The sequence below is a fragment of the Schistocerca gregaria genome, chromosome X, assembly GCF_023897955.1.
Source record: "Schistocerca gregaria isolate iqSchGreg1 chromosome X, iqSchGreg1.2, whole genome shotgun sequence".
Classification (NCBI taxonomy): domain Eukaryota; kingdom Metazoa; phylum Arthropoda; class Insecta; order Orthoptera; family Acrididae; genus Schistocerca; species Schistocerca gregaria.
The window spans coordinates 532,170,576-532,196,344 of NC_064931.1; the positions used below are offsets into that span (position 1 = coordinate 532,170,576).

The window sequence follows — 25,769 nt, forward strand, 5'->3', positions numbered from 1 at the left end:
CATTTGGATTGCACTTCCTTGACTTTTGTGCAGAAAGGCATGCAATATGCTGGTGCATCCGTTTTCAGTAAGCTACCACAAGAATTCCAAAATCTTAACTGTAATCCATGTGCTTTCAAATTGAAACTGAAGAGTTTCCTCATAGGTCACTCCTTCTGTTCTGTCGATGGGTTCCTTGAATAATTAAGCTGATTTCTTTGTTATATTGTTGATTGTGTTTACATAAACTTACGGCTTGTCTTTTTTGGGTTCATAAACATTTTATTTTGTCTGTTGTTGCTTTTATGTTGTAATTTCATGTACTTACACATTCCATGACCTTGGAGATTTGCTCCTCAGTTTGGTCATACTGAACTAGATGTGTAAAATGAAATAAATAAAACTACCTACAGCCTGTTGTAGAGACCTTTATAAGTCAACTACTTTAAGATAGGATTGAAAAAACAAGTAATAGGCACAGGTCAGCACTGTTGTTGTTGTGGGCATGGGGGGGGGGGGGGGGGGGGGGCGAACCAGATGGCAGAAAGCGTACTGGTTCTGTTATGATTACCACTACTTAAATAAAACAAATAGTATCAGATGCCTATCTGATGCCTTTATAGATAATCTGGGCCACTGTCAGTATTTCACTACTTTGAACCTACAAAGTGGATACCATCAACTGGAGATAGTGCGTCAAGATTGTCCGAAGACCATGTGCTAAACCCCATCTGGTCATTGCCAATATTGTTGCATGCATTTTGGGCTGAAAAGTGCACCAGCTACTTTCCAGCTGTTATTAGATGGTGTAGTAGAATGATTAAATCTGGAGCAATGCATGAACTATATAGATGATGTAACTGTTGTCCAAAAATATCCAGGAGCATATAGTATGTTTATGTGAGGTTTTTGGTTGCTTATGTAAAGCATAGTTAACCATTAGCCTCAAAATGGAGTCCACGACTTATTGATGCCGTAAAAAATTTCCTGGCACCCACTACAATGAAGGAATTGCAATCATATTGAGGCCTTGCAAATTTTTATAAAAATTGGTTCTAAAATTCACTGAAATTAAAGACTCATCACACTGTTAAGAAAAGGGATAAAGTTCCTTTGCTCACCAGGCTGTAAAGCAGCATTTCTAAAATGGAAATTTTTTTCTAGTCCAGTTCTTGCCTTTCCGTATTACCAGAAACAGTGTGTACTGCCTTGTGACACCAACAATTTCATTTTAGTTTGTTTTGAATTATTAAACATATGGATACGAACACCCCGTAGCATAAGCATTCAGGTGGCTTAGTAGGGTGGGAAAGAGTTATTAAACAGCTGAGAAAGAAATGCTGGCATTAATATTTGAAATAACTTATTTCTGATGGTATTTATATGGATAATGTTTTAAAGTAATAACTGATCATGTACCACTCGAATGGTTATTAGGACTTAAAGATCTAACTAGGGAGTGGAAGGAGTGCACCATTGGAGACACTGACAATCATGGGAGATTTTCTTGCAATGAGCAAATCATCACCTTTGCAGTCAAAGACTATCAAACGTAAACAGAATGAAACTCCCGATTCAAAGACCCTCCCAGCTGTACCACAATTGCTTGTGGTTTCATGTATTGAATACAGTCAATCCTTTGCAATGATAAATCCATTTCTCATTCAGAAAGGTGTAGATGCAATTGCTGGCTGGCCCTGTGAAAGCTTGATCTCATTTATGCAATAGCACTTTGCTTTTGGAGACTACTTCTGATTCTCAAGCACAACAACTGTTCGCCACTTCTCTTTTCCACAGCTATCTTGTTTGTGTCAAGGCGCATAGAACTCTGAATTCTTCCCGTGGTGTTATTTACAGTAGGCTGCTTGATGGTCTGACTGAGGCAGAAATCCAAATGTACCTCTGATCAGTGTGTCATTGCAGTCCATCGGGTGATGAAGAAAGTAGATGCATCCTTAGTGCCCACACGCATTCTTCTTCTCACATTTGATAGTGGTGCTTCCATCAGAGATAAAAGCAGGTGATGAAGTTATCACAGTACATCCATACATCCGGAACCCAATGCGCTGCTACCAGTGTCATCATTACAACCACTCTCAAGAGTCCTGTCAACACCCTGCCAAATGTGTAACCTATGGTATGGATACTCACAAGGGCGATTGTCCGCCTCCTCCTCCCTGCTGTATCAACTGCAATGCTGACCGTGCTGCCTCCTCCTGAGATTGTCCCATGTAACTCAATGAGTGGGCTGTCCAGGAGATCCGGGTAAAGTAAAAAGTGCCTTACACAGTCACTCACAAGTCCTTGGCTAGTCACAAACCCTGCGTTCTACCATCTGGCACTTACTGTACTGTTCTTGCTACATCTCGCCCCATGAAGGTCATGGCCACGTAAACATGGGACCACAAATTCAGCACTGAGGTTGTGAAATTGCCCAGTGTCATGGTAGCATCGCAATCTCCTTGTCCAGCTAGTTAGTTAGTTAGTTAGTTATATTACTTGTTCCATGGATCATGAACACGATTCTTTCGTAATGATGTGGAACGTGTCAAAGTACAAAAGATTCATTTATCCCCAAATAATCATTGTTAGTCTTATATACTGTACAATTGTTAATGCTTACTGTATTTCTTTGGCCTATGTCTAAAAATTCATCTATGGAGTAGAAGGAGTTGTCATTCAGGAATTTCCTTAACTTACTTTTGAATGCCGATTGGTTGTCTGTCAGACTTTTGATATTGTTTGGCAATTGACCAAAAATCTTTGTGGCAGTATAATTCACCCCCTTTTGTGCCAATGTCAAATTCAATGAACGGTAGTGAAGGTCACCCTGTCTCCTAGTATTGTAGCTGTGGACTGTGCTATTAATTCTGAAGTGATCTGGGTTACTAACAACAAATTTCATTAGGCTGTATATATATTGTGAAGCTACTGTCAATATCCCAATTCTTTAAATAATTGTCTACAAGATGATCTTGGATGAGCCCCAGACATTATTCAGATAACACGTTTTTGTGCAATAAATACCTTCTTTCTTAGTGATGAATTGCCCCAAAAAATGATTCCGTAAGAAAGCAACGAATGAAAATATGCATGGTAAGCTAACTTACTGATGTGCTTGTCTCCAAAATTTGCAATGACACTAATAGCATAGGTAGCTGAGCTCAATCGTTTCAGTAGATTGTCAATGTGTGTCTTCCAGTTTAAATTCTGATCAATACAGACACCCAGAAATTTTAAACAATCTGCTTTAGCTAAAGATTTTCCCCCACACTCTATATTCATTTCCGGTGTTATGCCTTTCCCTGTACTGAACTGTATGTACAGTGTTTTTTCAAAGTTCAATGTAAGTCCATTTGCGGAAAACCACCTAATAACTCTTTGAAAAACATTATTTGCATTTTCCTCAGCTGATTCTTGCTTTTTAGGCCTGATTACAATACTTGTGTCATCTGCAAAGAGAACCAAGTTTGCATCTTCATGAATATAATTAGGCAAGTCATTGGCATATATTAAAAACAATAAAGGCCCCAAGACAGAACCCTGTGGTACCCCATTCTTGATACATCCCCAGTCTGAATAATCTGATGCTCTTTGTGTACTATGTGGGTTTACTGTTCATGCCATAGTACTTCAGCTTATCTAAGAGGATTTCATGATCCACACAATCAAAAGCCTTAGAGAGATCACATAAAATCCCAATTGGTGATGTTCTACTATCCAGAGCATTTAAAATTTGATAAGTGAAAGCATGTATAGCACTATCTGTTGAAACACCTTTCTGAAAACCGAACTGACATTTTGTTAAAACGTTATTCCCACTAATGTGTCAAGTTACTCTTGAGTACATTACTTTTTCAAACACTTTTGACAAGGATGTCAGAAGTGAAATAGGATGATAATTGTTGACGTCTGTCTTGTCACCTTTTTTATACAAGGGTTGAACTATGGCATATTTCAATCTGTCAGGAAATATTCCCTGATTCAATGAGCTATTACATATGTGGCTAAGAACTCGACTTATCAGGTGTGGACAAGATTTTAGTATTCTATTGGAGATACCATCAGTTCCATGCGAGTTTTTATTCTTAAGTGAATTTATTATTTTCTTAATTTCAGACGGTGAGGTGGGTAGGATTTCAATTTCATTTGTTTGCACCGGGAATGCCTCTTTCATATAGAGTTCTGCCCTATCTGGTGAGCAGCTGGTGCCTATATTTTCTACTACATTTATAAAATGATTATTAAAAATATTTTCAACCTGTGATTTTTCATTTATAAGCTTTTCATTGTGCTTAACAGTAATACTGTTGTCCTGTGACCTTGGTTGCCCTGTTTCCCTTTTAACTAAATTCCATATTGTTTTAACTTTGTCATCAGAGGTGCTAATCTCAGACTTGATACACATACTTCTGGATTTTTTTATAACTTTCCTTAATATATTACAATATTTCTTATAATGGTTGAGCTTTTCTTCATCTCGACTTATTCTAGTGTCTTGGTATAGTTCCCATTTCCGGCTACAAGAAATTTTAATCCCCTTAGTCAGCCATGGTTTTTTATCAAGTTTATTTGAATTATGATTCACTAATTTCTTAGGAAAACTGTTTTCAAATATACCCACAAGTTTATCATGGAATAAGTTAAATTTAACATTTGCATCAGGTTCCCGATAAACATCCTCCCAGTCTACCCTTTTCAAGCTTTCCTTAAATTGTTGAATTGTTATATGGTTAATTGGGCGTATTATTTTGTTTGTTTTTTTCACATTACTGTATGGAGCAAAGTCATGAATTGAAAGTAGCTGTGCATCGTGATCAGAAAGCCCGTTCTTAATAGGATAGGTGCTTACTTCTTTTAATTTATCTTGGTCTATGAAAATGTTACCTATCAGGGTGCTACTGTCTTGTACAATACAAGTAGGAAAATCAGTGACTGATGTCAGATTGTAAGAGCAAAGTAATAGTTCAAGGTCGTTCTTCTTGCTTGAGTGTTTAAGAAAATCTACGTTAAAATCTCCACAAATGATAATGTGTTTTCCCTTTTCTGACAGATAACGCAGCAAGAGATCTAGGTTTTTAAGAAACATTTGAAAATTTCCAAGTGGGGACCTATACACAGTCACAATTATGAATTTACCACTGTCCAATTTAAGCTCACAAGCGCATACTTCAATGTGCCTTTCTACACAGAATTTTGCGGTTTCTATGTTTTTAAAACTATGTTCCCCCTTAACATAAATGGCAGCTCCTCCTTTCCTATGCAACAAGCAACCAAACAGTCACCATCCAGGTCAAAGTTAGCTGCTACACAACCAGCAGGCTGGAAAGGACAGAAAGAATACTCCCACGAAGACTTTCTACTTCCATCCAGCCAACAAACATCTGAGTCTTCCTCTGCCAGCCAGAAAGGCTCCAAGAAGTCAAACAAAGGCAAATGGTATTCCCCTTTGCTGACTCGGAGATCCTCATTGACCGTGTCTCCATGCAATACTCTTGCCCGGCTGACCTCCATGGCACCGGAGCGCACAACCGACCATTTCTCTGCCCTTGACTCCACAGATCGACAGAGGGAGAGTGCCGATGCCTCTGTAGATCTCGTGGAGCAGGCTTCTCCAGCCTCTGTGCCCTGTAGCAACTGCTGAGGTGATACACCTTCGTTTTTTCACTCCTCCCCTTTCCTCATTATGGCTCTCCTTCAGTGGAATGTTTGTGGTGCTGCTCATATGGGATGACGTTCATAGTCTCCCTGACTACCCACTTTCAAGCTGTTGCAGTTTGTCTTTTCCTTCCTCACTTGAACTTTTCCCTTTGTACTGTTCACATTCATCCATCATTCGATGTCACCAGGGCAGACTTCCTCCAGCTTATTGTGTATCTGTCTCACCTGTTTCTGCTGCTCGGTGATTTTAATGGACATCATCCCCTTTGGGTTTCTCCCTCTTGGCTGATCTTCTCAATCAAATTAACCTCCTCTGCCTTAACACAGGAGCACCTACATTCCTTTAAGACTCCTCCCACACCTATTCCTATTTGGACCTATCCTTCTGCACTACCCAGCTTGCCTATTGTCGCGAGTGGTCTGTTCTCTCTGACAAATGCTTGAGTGACCTTTTCCCGTGTGCTGTTTGTTTGCTGACGCTTACCCCATCTACGTGCACACCCAAATGGCAGCTTACTATGACTGACTGGAGGCTTTACTCATCCCCGGCGCCCTTCGATGAATATCATTTCCCCAGTTGCGATGACATCGTATAAACATTAAATGAACTGGGTTCTGAACAGGTGATGGTATGGTTACTGCACATGTAAAATATCAGACTTGAAATATATTTACAGTCAAAGTGAATACTCACCATTTCTGATACAATTTTAGCTAGGTTGCTATTGGCCTCTATCTTTTTAGCCCCACCACTTGGTACACACTGCACTCAATCTATGATGGCCCACCATTTCCTGACGGAAAGCCCTTTTTTAACCCATTACATTATTGTTTGTGTTTGCTGCCTGAGTTATCAGCCATTTTAGTGATCGACCTGTGGGCTGTCGACTGCGTATTACTTTTTATCCATCATAGCAGTATGACGAAGGCCATTTAATTTTCAGTTCAGGACCTCTGTTTCTTTATGGTGTATTTTATAGACCTTTCTCCATGTCCCCATTTTCAGCTGTCTTCTCTTCCATTGTTTGCGATTAAAGTGTAGCCATTGTTAACTCCTCCCTTTGTCTTCGTGTTCAACACTTCTGACATGGGCGTGTATGACCGTAGTTGTTTTTGCACCCTAAAACAAAACAAAACACCAAGATGCTGCTTGTCATCAGAACATCGCTGACAACACCAGTGAGATGGAAATAGCAAAACATGCCCACAGAAGTTCTCTGCACAACCGTCAGTAGGCTGTCTTGAAAAAGACCAACACACAGACATAACGTCTGTTCTATGCCAGGCTACATTTCAGACAATGCCTAGTTCAAAGCAAGCAGCAAAAAGAATATTGTGTCTGTCTACAACAGAGTTAAACAACAAGTTAGACTATCCAAGTTAATCTGTGAGTCCAAGCTTGTGTTTGTGAACTTTTGTCTGTGAACACTGCTATGAGAAAGAGTTTATATTGAAAAAAATGCTTAGAGTTGTATTACCAATGACAGTCTATTTCAGTACACATGTTAGACTGGTTCTGTCTATGTATATAAATGTGATGATGATCAGACACTCAGTCACACCAAAGAAGTTGTATCAGAAATGGTGAGTATTCACTTTGACTGTAAATATATTTTAAGTCTGATATTTTACATGTGCGGTAACCATACCATCACCTGTTCAGAACCCAGTTCATTTGTGACAACTTTTCACAACACTTAGAACTAGTAAGATCAGTAAGCGAAGAATTTCTATCATTATACTACCATATGTCCACAGTTAAGAATAAAAAAGTGGGCACTCATTTTGAAATTCATGTTCAGATAACATTAATGTGTAAGAACTGTAGGTTTGAGTGTTACATTTGCCATGCATACCCCGTCTCACCTAAAACCCAACAAAAATTTGTACATTTGAAAGTGCATGAAACACTACTAGTGGCATTGAACAGATAATTACATGCCCTGCTCTCCACACGGGAATTACTACACTGCTGAACCAGGCCAATCACCATCTGCCCTGCAAAACAGATACATACTGTTCAGAGTTCATGTGAATTTTTGTTGTTCCATTCTCACAGTTCTTCTGCTTTTTCCAAAGAGTCAGATTACAATGGGTTTACTCATTAGAAAACCAAATAGTCATTATCTATACTTGTTACGAGCAAGGTCAACAGAGTGGCACACAGTGAATAGAACTGAAAGGTCAGGGTTGGTGATCAGTGACATCCAGTGGGTCATGGCGGGACCGACCTTACTGCTACCCAACAACCACCCTAGATGTTGTTGTTGTTGTTGTTGTTGTTGTGGTCTTCAGTCCTGAGACTGGTTTGCTGCAGCTCTCCATGCTACTCTATCCTGTGCAAGCTTCATCATCTCCCAGTGCCTACTGCAACCTACATCCTTCTGAATCTGCTTAGTGTAGTCATCTCTTGGTCTCCCTCTACGATTTTTACCCTCCACGCTGACCTCCAATACTAAATTGGTGATCCCTTGATGCCTCAGAACATGTCCTACCAACCGATCCCTTCTTCTGGTCAAGTTGTGCCACAAACTTATCTTCTCCCCAATCCGATTCAATACTTCCTCATTAGTTATGTGATCTACCCATCTAATCTTCAGCATTCTTCTGTAGCACCACATTTCGAAAGCTTCCATTCTCTTCTTGTCCAAACTATTTATCGTCCGTGATTCACTTCCATACATGGCTACAATCCATACAAATACTTTCAGAAATGACTTCCTGACACTTAAATCTATACTCGATGTTAACAAATTTATCTTCTTCAGAAATGCTTTCCTTACCATTGCCAGTCTACATTTTATATCCTCTCTACTTCGACCATCATCAGTTATTTTGCTCCCCAAATAGCAAAACTCCTTTACTACTTTAAGTGTCTCACTTCCTAATCTAATTCCCTCAGCATCACCCAACTTAATTTGACTACATTCCATTATCCTCTTTTTGCTTTTGTTGATGATCATCTTATATCCTCCTTTCAAGACACTATCCATTCCGTTCAAATGCTCCTCCAAGTCCTTTGCTGTCTCTGACAGAATTACGATGTCATCGGCAAACCTCAAAGTTTTTATTTCTTCTCCATGGACTTTAATACCTACTCCGAATTTTTCTTTTGTTTCCTTCACTGCTTGCTCAATATACAGATTGAATAACATCGGGGAGAGACTACAGCCCTGTCTCACTCCCTTCCCAATCACTGCTTCCCTTTCATGTCCCTCGACTCTTATAACTGCCATCTGGTTTCTGTACAAATTGCAAATAGCCTTTACCCCTGCCACCTTCATAATTTGAAAGAGAGTATTCCAGTCAACATTGTCAAAAGCTTTCTCTACGTCTTCAAATGCTAGAAACGTAGGTTTGCCCTTCCTTAATCTAGCTTCTAAGATAAGTCGTAGGGTCAGTATTGCCTCACGTGTTCCAACATTTCTACGGAATCCAAACTGATCTTCCCCGAGGTTGGCTTCTACTAGTTTTTCCATTCGTCTGTAAAGAATTCGGGTTAGTATTTTGCAGCTGTGACTGATTAAACTGATAGTACGGTAATTTTCACATCTGTCAACACCTGCTTTCTTTGGGATTGGAATTATTATATTCTTCTTGAAGTCTGAAGGTATTTTGCCTGTCTCATACAACTTGCTCACCAGATGGTAGAGTTTTGTCAGGACTGGCTCTCCCAAGGCCCTCAGTAGTTCCAATGGAATGTTGTCTACTCCGGGGGCCTTATTTCGACTCAGGTCTTTCAGTGCTCTGTCAAACTCTTCATGCAGTATCGTATCTCCCATTTCATCTTTATCTACATCCTCTTCCATTTCCATAATATTGTCCTCAAGTACATCGCCCTTGTATAGACCCTCTATGTACTCCTTCCACCTTTCTGCTTTCCCTTCTTTGGTTAGAACTGGGTTTCCATCTGAGCTCTTAATATTCATACAAGTGTTCCTCTTTTCTCCAAAGGTCTCTTTAATTTTCCTGTAGGCAGTATCTATCTTACCCCTAGTGAGATAAGCCTCTACATCCTTACATTTGTCCTCTAGCCATCCCTGCTCAGCCATTTGCACTTCCTGTTGATCTCATTTTTGAGACGTTTGTATTCCTTTTTGCCTGCTTCATTTACTGAATTTTTATATTTTGTCCTTTCATCAATTAAGTTCAATATTTCTTTTGTTACCCAAGGATTTCTACTAGCCCTCGTCTTTTTACCTGCTTGATCCTCTGCTGCCTTCACTACTTCATCCCTCAAAGCTACCCATTCTTCTTCTGCTGCATTTCTTTCTCCCATTCCTGTCAATTGCTCCCTTATGCTCTCCTTGAAACTCTGTACAATCTCTGGTTCTTTTAGTTTATCCAGGTCCCATCTCCTTAAATTCCCACGTTTTTGCAGTTTCTTCAGTTTTAATCTACAGGTCATAACCAATAGATTGTGGTCAGAGTCCACATCTGCCCCTGGAAATGTCTTACAATTTGAAACCTGGTTCCTAAATCTCTGTCTTACCATTATATAATCTATCTGATACCTTTTAGTATCTCCAGGCCTCTTCCACGTATACAGCCTTTCTTTTGTGATTCTTGAACCAGATGTTACCTATGATTAAGTTGTGCTCTGTGCAAAATTCTACCAGGCGGCTTCCTCTTTCATTTCTTTGCCCCAGTCCGTATTCACCTACTACGTTTCCTTCTCTCCCTTTTCCTACTACCGAATTCCAGTCACCCATGACTATTAAATTTTCATCACCCTTCACTATCTGAATAATTTCTTTTATTTGATCATACATTTCTTCAATTTCTTCATCATCTGCAGAGCTAGTTGGCATATAAACTTGTACTACTGTAGTAGGTGTGGGCTTTGTGTACCTTGCTCGCCTCCCTAGATCGAATGTTAGCTACTCAGCATGGCGACATGTCAGTGGAACACATCGTAAAGCATGTGCAAAAGTACTGTAGTGAATACCAGAAAGAGGATCCTCAACCTCACCTGCCTCTGATTTTCATGGTAATAGGAATTGTAAATAACCAATTCAAGCAAGAATTAGCCCAAATCCTATCCGTGGCAACCTTCAACTTACTGGTTCAGACTAGTCAGTGGCGCCTACTTCTATGAGAGACGAAGTGAACCATAACAAAGGCCTCTGTTAGAGCCAAAGTCTAGTGCAGCCAGACAGATAATGTGAATAGTGCTAAGGACAAAGTGACACCATGAATGGAAATGTGAAGTTTAAATAATTGTAAATAAACCAATGTCTCTGTTTCAGCAAAATTTGAGGGTGAATTTTCTTTGTAGATGGGAGGAAATGTAAAGAATAAAGTTATAAATGAGACTTAGAACCAGCAGTCCGGCGGCATGACAAAATTGGGCCACTGCTAAAATTAGTCAGTGATCAGCAGCTTTGCAATGTGTCTGTGATGACAGGCCACCCTGCAGGGAGTATTGCAGCATGATTACGACAACTGGGGCATAGCCCCATTCCAGACTATTTGGCATGACACACTAACACCGCCATTACTGTGAAATGAGGAGGAGCACCAGTATTTAAGGATGCACAAACCAGCTCATCATTATTGAACAGCTGGGCAGTTATGTGCCATAGACCCTGAGCTGTTAAGCATTGTTCCAATGGTACAGATGCTGCTACCTCTGTCTTTGGGTGGGAAATACGGGAGCCTGGCAATGAGGAGGCAGCAGCGGTAGGGGCAGGCAGCAGCAGCAGCAGCAGCAGCAGCACTCGCACACAGCAGCTGGAGGCCATCACACTGGGGAAATACCATGATATTCTCCGTGCCGCCGATCAAATGACTGTAAATAAACCTCAATAAAGAAGCCATTGTAGCCGCAATCGCTGTTTCTACAGCTGCACAACACATCCTCCCTCAACACAGAATCCTAGCCCACACTAAGCTATTCTAGACATATCATTATAACTGGCTTCAGAAGTGTGCCCTTTATGTCCACACTGTTACAGCACTCTGCTATTACCTGTACATTTGAAAATTTTTCAGTAGTCAGCAACAGCAATATACTTACATCTGCATTCTGTGCATGTGTTTATCCCTTGATATATTCTACAATATTTTGATGTTCAACTGAAGCCTTTGATGTCACAGTACTAACTCACAACCAAGCTGACCTTTCAGCCTAACCTAAACCTCAGGTTATGTAATAGATCAACCTGTCACGACAACCTATACTCAGAGAGAGAGAGAGAGAGAGAGAGAGAGAGAGAGAGAGAGAGAGAGAGAGAGAAAATAGTATAGATGGAAAAACAAATATAGTCAGTGGTCTTTCTCTTTCTGTTCATGCACTTGTATTGTCACACAGCATAACATTATTATATTATAGCTCAAAGTTGACCCAAATTATTCTAGTACATGGAGGACTACTTCATGTATACCATCTGCAGTATGTTAATAGCAACTCAGATAAATGAAAAGAAGAGTAGGAAAATACTGTTTATATTGTACATGAATATTTCAGGTCTGCTTGGTTTTGTTGTGCTGATTATATACTCAGTGTAAAAAGTACAAAATAGGAGAAAAGTGTGTGTGTAAACGTAATTGAATTTTTTGCTACTTTTTGATTCATTTCATCAACTTATCATATACAGACATCCTGATTTGTATTTATCATTCTAGGCAAGTGCTGTTACAGTTTTACTGAACAGAGCTAGGAGCACAGTGTAGTAAGGCATTGGACTTCTGTTTAGGAGGGTTCAAGTCCTCATCCTGGGATGTAAATAGGGACTTCAGAAAGTGACATACACATGGTGTCTCATACTATGACCATTGTGCTACAAGAGTGGAGCATTGAAAGAGCTTTCATGTTGAGTTTCCTGCATATACAGATATGCTGGGATACAGACAATAGTTGCAGCACAGTGCAGGAATGAAACGGCATGGCAGCTGCAAACACACTCCAAAGTTTAAGTACATGTGACAGTATGATTCTTGTGGACAAAACATCTAAATTGCACCCAAATTCACTGGAAAATTCTGGTAGTAGCCTATGTGCACCAAATGCAGTGTAGCACTCAGACGTAGTGAAATGATGTCAAGAATTCTTGACAAAGGCTGCAGAGGTGTGGGTGATGCTGACTGGGAAATCCAGATCTTGCACCATGCAATTTCCAACATTTGGGGAGGGGGGGGGGGGGGGGGGGAACAGGGAATAGGGAATAGATTTCTGTCATAGGGGAATTGAATCATTAATAAAATATTCTGAATGGTGTTTACAGAGCTTTGGTGACTGTGTCAAGAAGTAGTGTCACTCTTTGAAGTATTTAGTAAAATTTACTTAGCATGTTGTAATAATGTGGAACTTGAGTTTTGAAATCCCCTCGCAGACTTAAATTTCCATAACTTTCCTAAATGACATAAGGTAAATACTGGGATGTTTTCTTCGAAAATGACATGGGAGGTTTCATTCCCATCCTTACGCAATAAAAGCCAATGATTAGTCTCCTACTAATGGGGCAATGAAACCTGTATTTGATTCCTACCTAAATACTGTGGCAGACGTCTTACCCACATAAATCTTTGTTTGTAAAAATGAGTCGGTTATTTTCTTCATTGTTTATTACTATTGCTGTTACAATTATAATTTTAATATAATGTTAGAATAATAAAACCCTAATCATTAACACCACCACAAATAATAATAATAATAATAATAATAATAATATTTTGTCAGACTATAGGTCAGGGATTTGATGTTTTTGCTTTAAGGTTATAGACATGTAATGATTTTTTCATGATTTTGTTTCATGGACACTGATCGTATGGATAAAGTTAAATAAATAGCATAGTGCACGTTGCTGGTGTTCTGACTGATTTGTCTCCACTGTTGAGTAGGCCCACTGTGAAATGTATTATTAAAGTGTCCACAATTGTGGGCTGCATGCAGATTCTACTATGTTATAAAAATTAATCCCAATGTATCTTTGATTTCACTATCAGACACTTCGTATGAAAGGGTGTGTTCTGTTTAATAGAGTTGCCAATTTCATTCATCTTGTCCTTACATGTTTATCCTCATCTCCATCTGTAATTTTGTTGTTTATTCAGTGTTAGCTAATTATCTTCCCATTTCAGTAGCAGTACGTTCACTTGAAGGGAAGCCGATTCAGGAAGGAGCACTCACTAAAGTCCAAATAAAAACAGTAACATGTGATGAACTCTGTGAGCTGTATGCATTAGTTCTTTCTGTGATGAAGATGTTTTTTTATCATCAATCATCTGCAGTAAAACCAGAAACATTGAAAGATGAATTGAAAGACCTAAGGTAAGGAATAAAACATTGTTTGATAACTAAAGCTTAAGTTTCTTATTCACAGATAATGCTTTTTCCATTATTGGTATTGGTACCTCTTCCGATAGCTCAGAAAAGTCCATACAGTGTTAGTGAATACTTCGGATATTATCTAGTTTTTGTTCAGCTGTGTGCCAGTATGATAATATGTAGTTACTCTCCTACCTTCTTAAAGTTTGCTTGCGGATTAGTGCCCACTTACTGTATTCATTTTGCCCTCACTCCTTGGTTTCTTCATTTGTTTTCACAGAGAAACATAAGGATAAAAATCAGATCATTTGTTTTTTTTTCTGGTAAAATTAATACACACACATTCTGTCACAAATTACTCTGCTGAACATTGGTTTTGACATGTCAGAATGAAACATATTCAACATATTTTGATTTAACTTCAAACAGTGAGCCTTGTAAAATGATCCTTGGTTGAATAAATTGCTGATACTAATGCTTGGATAAGGTGTGATAGCCACTAACTCCAAATCATATGGGAAAACTCTTAAAGAGCTTATGGTTTGCCACCAATTCAATTCCAAAATCACATTACATGTGCTGATTGCTACAGCAGGTGTCTTCTTCAATCGTTCTATAACTGAAATGTTTTTACAGCCAAAAGAATTTTCATGATTTTTTTTTATTAGTTGAATAATTGAAAGATGGTCCAAGTGGAAGAAGAATAATCCTTCAATAAGAAATGCATTTCTGGGGAGAGAACGGACCTATGTGATGCTATTGTCACCTCAGGGAGTTAAGATGGCAGTGGTTGGGGTTGTATTTAGTGACACAGTGTTCATGCAAGATCTGGTTCCAGTGGTGGCTATGGTGGCAGTGATAATAGGAACCTCTAGAGAGAGGAAGTAAACTTGGCCATTAGAGAAACTGCAAAGTGGTGAAGAGGTGAATGTTAAGGTGGAACACTAGTTATTGGACAACCTCCGGAACTATGTGCACAAATTGTATGAGGCTTACTGTGGAATTCAAGCATGTTGCCATGGTTGAGGTGTATCTCCCTAGCAGTTTTTAGGGAAACTATGGAGCCAAATTATTACATTCAAGCACTTCCTCCTGTGGACAACCAATGTGGTTTATCAATAGAGTTTGAGATACTAGTCAGTCCTCATGAACATACCATTAGTAAGAAAACTTATGGGGTACGATAATTGTACCACAATACCTTATTTATGGTTGCCATGAGGAAATACCGTGAAAAAAAGTCCTCTTACGAGGAGTCATGGGAATTTTGAAATTAGAAATGTGTTTCTGCAAAGGAACCCTTCTTATTCATTTAGTTTCCTTTATTATTATTATTATTGTAGTAGTAGTAGTTGTTGGTGTTATTATTTTCCGTTCTCAGATGTTATGTCTGGTTAAAAATAGAAATTGACATTGACCTTGATCAAGCGTGACTTCCTTTTATCTGTACAGTATATGTTGTATATGTTACACTGCAATTAGGATCTTTTGGGTAATTGAACATGTATCAATAATTGCAGATTTCTGTAGTTGTATATATATGTTTGGATGTAGCTGTATTGCGTTGATGTACTGGTGGATATTGGGTGGTATGACTCCTGTAGTTGATAGTATAATTGGTATAATGTCAACTTTATCCTGATGCCACATGTCCTTGACTTCCTCAGCCAGTTGGATGTATTTTTCAATTTTTTCTCCTGTTTTCTTCTTTATATTTGTTGTATTGGGTAAGGATATTTCGATTAGTTGTGTTAATTTTTTCTTTTTATTGGTGAGTATGATGTCAGGTTTGTTATGTGGTGTTGTTTTATCTGTTATAATGGTTCTGTTCCAGTATAATTTGTATTCATCATTCTCCAGTACATTTTGTGGTGCATACTTGTATGTGGGAACGTGTTGTTTTATTAGTTTGTTGTATGCCAAGTTGTTGATGTATTATTTTTGCTACATTGTCATGTCTTCTGATGTACTCTGTATTTGCTAGTATTGTACATCCGCTTGTGATGTGACCTACTGTTTCTATTTGCTGTTTGCAAAGTCTGCATTTATCTGTTGTGGTATTGGGATCTCTAATAATATGTTTGCTGTAATATCTGGTGTTTATTGTTTGATCCTGTATTGCAATCATGAATCCTTCCGTCTCACTGTATATATTGCCTTTTCTTAGCCATGTGTTGGATGTGTCTTGATCGACGTGTGGCTGTGTTAGATGATACGGGTGCTTGCCGTGTAGTGTATTCTTTTTTCAATTTACTTTCTTCGTATCTGTTGACGTTATGTTATCTAAAGGGTTGTAGAAGTGGTTATGAAATTGCAATGGTGTAGTTGATGTATTTATATGAGTGATTGTTTTGTGTATTTTGCTAGTTTCTGCTCGTTCTATAAAGAGCAGTTATTATTATTATTATTATTATTATTATTATTATTATCATCATCATCATCATCATCATCATCATCATCATCATCATCATCATCATCATCATCATCATCATCATATCAATTTCCCTTTAAGGAGAGCACTAAAAGACAATCAGTTTTCATTTCACTTTTTCTGTCCTCCCCCCCCCCCCCCCTAAAAATAACCTCTCATATATTCACTGTTTTTGTCCTCCCTCTCTTTGTCCACTTTTTTCCTATTTTCTTCTCATGGGGTGTTTGCTGAAATTTTTGTTTTCTGATTTTTTTTTTCTCTCTCTGTCTGTCAGGTTTTCTGTGGAGATGTTCAGTTTCTTGAGGACTTATATGGTTTCGTTTACCCAGTTGGTTTCCACTTTGTGAGTTGTCACTATGTTAAAAATTCTCGTGGTCACTCTATTTTCATTCATCCTATGCATGTGTCTGTAGAACTTTGCCCTTCTTTTCCTGATGTTTGTAATCGGCTGTCTATTTATACAGTTCTTTTGTCAGTCTCTTTATTCAGATCCCCTCTTTCTGAATCAACCTGTAGATCTTTGTCAGTATTTTCCTCTCTTGTTTTTCCATCTCCTTGATTTTAGTTATTTCCTTGATTGCTTGAGGCATACAAGGCCTGTGGTAATACTACTGTACTATAGTGTCATTGATGGTAATACTTCTTTTGTTGTAATGGTTCCGTGTAAGTCCATATGCTCTTTTTAATTTTGTGATCCGTTGTTCATTGGGTGTTGAGTTCAGTCCTGTTTTCTGTACAATCTCTCCCAGATATTTGAAACTTTCTGTTTGCTTTACCAGTGGGTGTTGATTTTGTGTCCATGTACTGCTTTTTTTTCATATGAGATTTGTAGTCTTGTTTTGGCTGAGATTTTATGTCATGTCTCTAGAGTTTCTTTGGCTTCTTTTCTCTTGTGTCTTCTCATGTTTACCCCATTGACTACTGTGTTCCATGGCTTGATTATTTTCTCCATAACAGAGCATACTGCCTCACTACTGTCTTGATTTCAAGTGGTTCAGAGATCTCTCATAAACCCACTTTGGATGTTGTGTTTGTTAATGTTTTAGGGATTAGTTTTCTGGTCTTGTTGTCCACCTTCATTTCTTCTAGATTGTTGAAATTTGCTTCTCTGTCTATGGAATTGTAGGCCTTTTTGAAGTCAACAAATGTCATTTTGGTGTTCCTGGACTTTCTTGTTGTTAATACTGTTCTTGAGCACCAGGTATGTTCACTGCTTGATCTTCCCTTTATGAACCATCATTGGTGTTCTCCTACCTGTCAATCTATTTGAGGTTGGTTGGTTAATTTGAGGGAGGGGACCAAACAGTGAGGTCATCGGTTCCATTGGATTAGGGAAGGATGGGGAAGGAAGTCGGCCATGCCTTTTCAAAGGCACCATCCCATCATTTGCCTGAAGTTATTTAGGGAAATCATGGAAAACTTAAATCAGGATGGCTGGACAGTGGTTTGAACCGTCATCCTAGCGAATGCAAGTCCAGTGTGCTAACCATTGCACCATATCGCTCAGTATCTATTTGAGGTACCAGTTGATTTAACAGGGCTGTGGATAATTTTGTATGTCACAGGCAGTAGTGAAATTCCTCTGTAATTAAAAGGGTCTGTTTTGTTTCCTTTCTTGTGGAGGGCATGTATTAGAACTGACTTCCTTTCTTTTGGTACCTTTTCTGTTCCCAAGATGTTTGATTCTGTGTATTTTGGGTGTGATGTTTTTGTGGTCGAATTTCCAAATTTCCACAGTCAGTCCGTCTTCTCCAGGTGCTCTGTTATTTTTCAATGACTTTATTATTTCCACAATCTCCTTGTGTGTTGGCAGCTTGAAATCAAGGTTAGGTTCTGGCTTCTCAAACTGTAGAATGTGCATCAGTTTATCATATTTTAGATGTGTTGAAGTATAGTGATAGTATTTAAAGTTCTTTTTCAGGTTTGTCTTCAATGTCCCTCTTGTCTTTTGAAGCATAACCTTGGTGGCTGATATCCTGTCATATTTTCTCTAAATGTTCTATAGAAATTGTGTGTGTGTTGTTTTCGTTGAAGTCCTCTTTCATCTCTTTCAGTCTGTTCTTTCCATAACCTCTTTTTCCTTTACGGATTATTTTAGAAGTGGTCTTCCATATCCTGTTGAATTCTTCCCATTTTTCAGATGTTCTACGAATGTTAAATTTTTTCCAGGCTTGTATTCTGTTTTGTGTAGCTGTGCCACATGTTTTGTTCCGCCACTGATATTTCCATTTTCTCCATGGTTGCCCCAATTTTATCAGTTTCTTCATTTTTCTGACAGTTCTGTTGAGTCATTACTGTCAATTTTCTTAATGTTTCCTGTTATTTATTCCTTGTTTAGTGGTAGGTACTCTGGTTCTGTTGTGAAAGTTCTGTTGGTTCTCATGAGTTGTTTCTTGGGTATAAATTGGGCTTTAATTTGGGCAGATGATGATCGGATTAAAAAAAAAATTTCTGGTATTTTTCATGGATACCACTATCTGGTCTGTCTGAAATTCTCATAGGGCATTGTTGGTGATTTCCAAGTTTGCAGTTTGTTGTGTGGTTTCTAGAATTGGGTAGACAAGATCTTGAGGTCAAAATTCCTGCAGAAATTTATCAGGTTCTCTTCATTCTTGTCTGTCAGCTTGTGGACAGTGTGTTTTCCTATTGTGTCTTTTGAATTTTCTTTCCCTGTCTAATTAATCATTAAAATCTCCTAGTAATACTTTCACATACTTTGTGGGTATTTTGTTGGTGATTTCTTTCAGATCTCCCAGAAATCTTTATAATCTGTGTGTTTTTCTTGTTATAGTTATTTGTAGGGCATATGCATTCATTAGTGTATACACTCTGTTTCCATATCGCATTATGAGTGTTGATATTTTTTCTGATTTTGAAGTGAAATCTATTACAGAGGCCAGTGTCTCTTTGTGTCCTGCAAATGCTGTTCTGAAGAGTTTGAGATTTCTTTCTGAAATGGTTATGACTGATTTCCCCTTGTATATTCTCATCTGAGAATCATGTTTCCTGTATTGCCAGAATTTTGATATTGAGTTTATCCATGGTGTTTGCCAGTTGTTTCAATTTATGTGGTTTCAGTAGTGTGCTCATTTTGAGTGTTCTCATGGAAAATAGTCTTGAGGATTTTTGAGAAGCTCTGATTCTTCTCGTCATGAAATGCCTAATGTTCTGGAATCTGATGATAAAGTCTATTACCTGGTCTTATTGACTGGGTCCCAGGGTAGTGGATACTTTCCACTGTTCTGTCATTACTACTGGTTTGTATTGAGTTTTTGGTGGTGAAATCCCAGAGGATCTCACACAAGTTTGACAGGAGTTTTTGTTTCTCTTCCCTCTCCTCCTTCCTCATCATTTACAAGATGAGGCCCCCACCTTGGGACTGGCTGTGGCAGAGTTCGTTCTCTCTCTCTCTCTCTCTCTCTCTCTCTCTCTCTCTCTCTCTCTCTCACACACACACACACACACACACACACACACGTGCTTGCTCACAACCATGACAACGATCACATGACTGCTGTCTCCAGTGGCTTGGACTGGAGTGCTGCATTACACAGTTAAACTATTTGTTCAAAGCTTAATATGTCAGGAAAACTAAAAGTTTGTGTGCTCTTTGTTACGACCATAAATATAAAATTAAGATTCCACTAAAGAAATAAAAAAAGATAAATGTGATTATATCTGATTAAGATAAATTTTGTTGCTTTCATTCATATTGTTTATATATAATGGGATTGGATGTAAAGTAACAGAAAGCTGTGTCTGACTTAAACCAATGTTTGGACCTACATTTCCTTGGGTATAAGCTCTAGAACCTAGTTTAATTCAAAGTAACAATGCTTGTAGCAGATAAAGTATTTCGTCATACTAAAGAAGATCTGTAAAGATTTTCTTTGCTGAACTGCTTTACTCACTGTTGCCTTCATCCAGCCGGAATTTTCCTTTAAATACAGGTACTTTGATGTTCCACAGATTGTGTTTGTGGTGTCTTGCTATGGTGTAGACAGTGACAACTCATTAGTTAAAATAATAGCATTTTGTAAAGTAACTCTCTGTCCATTTATGTGAGTATTTCGTGTTTACATATCACACTTAACCTGAGCCCACCAACCCTCCCCCCCCCCCCCCCCCCCCCTCACACACACACACACACACACACACACACACACACACACACACACACACACACACACACACACACCTTTAGCAGCATTATTAGTTCATGAGATAAGTGGTCAAATATGTTTAAGGCTGCAAAATAAACCCCCCGTTTCAAACCAGATTCTCATCTGTCTATCTGTTTCTTATAAATTGTGAAGAAAGAAGTGATTTGTTCCTAAACCTTGGCCATGAGTAGTCCTTTCAGTTTATGTTGTTATGATAATTATTGTAAATTCTGAGAAAAGTATTTCACTACTGTCTGATTCAGCCGGTCTCCTAGAAACAATTGAAAATCATATATTTGTCAGCATGTTTAGTATGGTAAGTAATTGTGAAAATGACCCACTCAGATTAGTTAGGATGCGGGGAAGTAATAATGAATGTTAAATAATGCAAAAAACACACACATTCATACTTTAGTTTTACCAGTATGAAAAGTTTGGTAGCTTAAATGAGGTATTTTAATATCAACACAGTATTATTGGTTTTATCTGATGTGTTCTAAAAAAAAAACCTTTTTTGCAGATTTCCTAATGCATCTGCACAAGACTTGGTCAGTGTTTTAACAGGACCCAGAGCAGCCATTCTCAGTGGCATTGCATCAAAACGTAACATACTGCCAAAGCTGATATCTGTTGATTGGAGAATTAACATAACTATTGCATCATGGTATGTTTAACAGTATGAGACATGAGGTTAATTAATTGTTGCTTGCAGCACATTAATGTTAATTCAGTATATCTCGTTGTTTCAGTTATTCATCACGTGTGCTTGAGCCATCAGTAACCCTTGATGTTTCACTGTCTAACAATGAGAAAAGGCAGTTTGAAATCTCAGTATCAAAATTCCATCATCTGAGATATGTGGTAGCAACAGTTTTAAAAGAGATGGCATTGCTGGAAAAGAAAAGACTTTTCAAAATGTCAGTTCCATGACAATGAATATGTGCAAATATTTTCTCAAATGTTTAAAGGGCCATTTCATTTCATTTCATTTTGAAACTTACCTGTGAACATAGAGATTTTCTTAAAAGGTAATTATTGCGAGCAACTCTTAGGGAGTGGTGTGATTCTTGGACAGTCTGGTATGCCATTTAGATTCAACTTTATGTGAGGACTTGTGCAGAATGCAAGTCTCACTGTTTGTTGTGGATTAATTTGTCAACAGAAGTACAAAGATGAAAATTTGGAGAGATTTTTTCAGAACATTGTATTAACCTTTTAATTGCTTATATTATCATAAATAAATGTTCTGACAAGAGTGTTGATGCAGAAATTGAAAATTTATGTGAACAAATAACATTATTAAAAAGTTTTTTGTGTCATAGGAATGTGCACTGTTTTTCTGCAAGTAATAAATATGTTTCATAAAATATTTCAGATTTTACCACCTGTAATGTTTGTCTCCATCCTGATGGTGGAGTAGCTCAGAATGTACTGTCTGCATTGGTTTTCTTCCCCCACCTTTCCTAATCTTGGCCAACTTCAGTGCCCATAACCTTTGTGTGGTGGAACCATGATCACTGGCCTGGTAAAGATATTGAAAACTTACTGGCAAATTTCAACCTCTGTCTCTTGAATACTGGACCCTCCACACACTTTACAGTGGCACATGTAACTTATTAGGCCATTGATCTTTCCATTTGTAGCCTTCGTCTTCTTCCATCTATTCACTTGAGGGTGCATGATGACCTGTGTAGTAGCAACCACTTCCCAATCTTCTTGTCACTCCCTCATTGTCACTCCCCCACGCACATGTCTAGATGGGCTCTCCACAATGCCAACTGGTAGGCTTTCACCTCCACTGTTCTGAGCTCCCCACTAAATGGAGGCTTTGATGAGGCTGTCCAGAATGCGACAGCAGCCATTCTATTGACAGCTGACTTAGTGATCCCATATTCTTAGAATGTCCCCGTCAGAAGGTAGTACCTTGCTGGAACTTAGAAATTGCTGAGGCCATTACAGATCATAGTGGGCTCTCCAGTGTGATAAGTGGCATCCATCAATTGAGACCCTCATTGCCTTGAACAGTGCTATTTTCACTAACTGTGGTGTCATAGTCGAACATTTTTCTCTGCGTTATGCTGAAGCCTGTGCGTCTGAGAACTATCAAACAATATGAGAGAAGGAAAGCTGCTACTTGCCATATAGCGGAGATGCCATTAAGGCCTTTGTCAGCAGTACACACACACACACACACACACACACACACACACACACACACACACACACACACACAAAAAAACTTTATATGCTACTGGAGATTTATAAAATACTGTTAGAGATATAGCGGAGATGCCATTAAGGCCTTTGTCAGCAGTACACACACACACACACACACACACACACACACACACACACACACAAACTTTATATGCTACTGGAGATTTATAAAATACTGTTAGAGATTTTTCTCAACCAATGACCACTGACATTTTTTGCTCCTGGATTAGAGTTGTCAGTGCCCTGGAATAATGAGAACGGAAACAGAAGCTGCTGAACATGTGGGCAATATTATTTGAGCTTCTACAATGCAGTAATCTACCCTTAATTTTTAACATACAGGAAGGTTTTTTTAAAGATCTGTTCATTGTATAAATTTTCTGTTGTTGTTTTTGCTTCCTTGGAGTATCTTCATCATCAAACACCATACAGAGTTTTCTTTTAATTCTTCTCGCAGGCATTTCTATGACTTCTTTCAGGTTTGGAAGTGCTTTACACTTTTGTGATGTTATTATGGTTTCTGCCATAAGATGACTAGGTGCATTGCATGTTGTTCTTGGTGTACTCACATTCAGTTCAGGTGATGGCAGTTTAGTCTTCTCACTAAATCCCTCTCATACCGCCGAAGAACCAGTGTCAGAAGCACTGCTTTGTGCATACGCTGTTGTTCCCTGCTGTACACGAATGATTTCTCTTCAACATGACAACTGCACAGGAGCTTGTAGTGCAACTTTTCTGGATCCATATCTAGGAATTTGACATTTCCTGTAACAATAAGTCTCTCAGAAAAATGTAAAATATATATTTGTATTTCATTAATCTCTTTGGTAGTTCAGCAATGTTGGCTTTATGAAAAATATTCTTTCATTGAGTATTTGCTAACAGAACTCATTATTTTCAAGCTTTTTTGGACTAATTTAAGTACTTTGATTACTGGGTCATCATATAATTTAGCATGCAATCCAGAGACTGTTCTACATTACATTTCACTCCTTAAATTCTGGGAATGTTGTCTCCACTACAAGGATATTTTAAGGTTGGTTAACTCTAAGCAAACAGAAATGAGTGCAGGCTGTGTTCTCTCATGTGCAAATGGTAGGTGGATGTGAGCAAACAACATTGTTATGTTTGATTCATAATTCACTTCTAACCTCTTCTTCTATACTTCTGCATTTTGTAAGTGAAACAAACCCTGTCTTTAACATTGTTTTCCCTTTAGTGCTTAGCTGCTTTCACAGCAAGCAACAATTTACTAGCGAATGCATAATCTCAATGTTTGCAAAAGCTCATGGAACGGACACCAAATAATACAAAAGAATGGCAGAGAGCACTAATGTCTTCCTCACTTGAGCCTGGTTTCCACGGTAGTGAGGTAAAAACAGTGGCTGAGCATGAGAAAACATTTCATTGTGTTTGATATGCATTCATTTATGTTTGCTCATGTTCAGCTAGTTGTTGATCTTTTTGCAAAGTATCAAAGGGGCTTGCGTCCTCTCTGATTTGGCACTAGTATCCTCTGCTGTTGTGTGTGTGAACAGCTTTATGGTGATTGTCAGTAATTAATGCTCTGCTTTTAAATTTTGTCCTCAAGTATTAGGAGCCAGCAAAATGCATCAGGCCATCAGCCACCATATGTGCAAAGTTTTGCAATAATACTAAAGAAGCTACAATGCAGTTTAAAGTGCACTGTCTCAACACATTTCACATTCACATAAAAATTACGGCACCTACATGCTTATTTTGCTCTTCTGTTTTGATTTCTTTGTCAAAAACAGCAGCAAAAACTATCTCAGTGTCAAAGATTTACATCATAGTTATAGCGAGTGCTGTTATTCCAGAAAGGAATCTTCCTGGCAGATTAAAACTGTGTGCTAGGCTGAGACCCAAACTCAGTACCCTTGCCTTTCACAGGCAAGTGCTCTACTGACTGAGCTACCCAAGCATGACCCATGACCCATGACCCATTCTCACAGCTTTACTTCTGTCAGTACCTCGTCTTCTACATGACACAAAGTTTTAATATACCAGGAAGTTTTGTATAAGTGCACACTCTGCTGCAGACTTAAAATTTCATTATGGAAATGTTCCCTAGGCTGTGGCGAAGCCATGCCTCTGCAATACCCTTTCTTCCCGAAGTAGTACTCCCCCAAATTTGGGAGGACAACTTCTGTGAAGTTTGTCAGGTAGGAGACAACATACTGGTAAAAGTAAAGCTGTGAGGATGGGTCATGAGTTGTCCATAGTCGGTAGAGCACTTAACTGTGAAAGCCAAAGGTACCAAGTTCGAGTCTCGGTTCAGCACACAGTTTTAATCTGCCAAGAAGTTTCGATGCTGTTATTGTGTGAAACCGGTGTGAGGATTATAAAAAAAAAGGGGGGAAGGGGGGGGGGGTGCAGTGTTAGTAGAGTTGGCACACTATGCCCATTCTCTCCTGTGTAACCACTTGTTCACAGGTACACACATATGGTACTGAATGCCGATGAACGATCTGAATGCTCATTCACTTTTGCTCATTTCCATTCACTGTGGTGTAAAAGAGACTTTACACTAGTTCACCCACATCCACTTCCATTCGCTGTAGTGTGCACCAGGCTTTAGGATGTGCAAGTGATATCATATGATGGTTTTTCCTTGGCTGGGGACCACAGTCATAATATACTTTTCAAATGAAATCATTGCTGCCATTAGACTACAAGTTTTTACTATTCATTATTTCACTTTCACCATTTCAGCTATGGAGCTATTTTCATGTGCAAGATCACAACTAAGTACTGCTCCTTAAATTACGTTGTTTATCAAACATTGCCTCATTATGCCTTGCACTTTGTTCTCTGTGTGTTTTATAGGTTTCCGTTTTCACCTTGCACTTAAAAATAGCTCTACAGCAGAAATGGGAGTAGTGAAATAAATAAATGTCAAACAACAGCAATGATTTCATTTAAAAGTATCATATGGTTTTTGTGCAGGAAGTGCAGTTTTCATGTTATACTAATGCATAAAATTGACAAAATTTGGACAGTTGTTGTTGTTGTTGTTGTCTTCAGTCCT

General features: G+C 38.6%; 1 protein-coding gene across 2 annotated transcripts in view; it reads left to right on the forward strand.

Annotated features, from left to right (window-relative positions):
- Positions 1-25,769, forward strand: part of LOC126297654 (COMM domain-containing protein 5-like) — a 67,732-nt gene that overhangs the window by 27,210 nt on the left and 14,753 nt on the right. Inside the window, exons 2-4 of one of the 2 annotated variants that reach the window (XR_007552560.1) lie at positions 13,723-13,912; positions 21,024-21,167; positions 21,253-21,531. Coding sequence is in view for 1 of the 2 variants with exons in the window: in XM_049988737.1 (XP_049844694.1) it covers positions 13,723-13,912; positions 21,024-21,167; positions 21,253-21,433 (515 nt within the window). In the remaining variant the exon portion in view is untranslated. Of the gene's footprint in view, positions 1-13,722; positions 13,913-21,023; positions 21,168-21,252; positions 21,873-25,769 lie in introns of those variants that run through there. The other variant, XM_049988737.1, reaches the window with a different exon arrangement.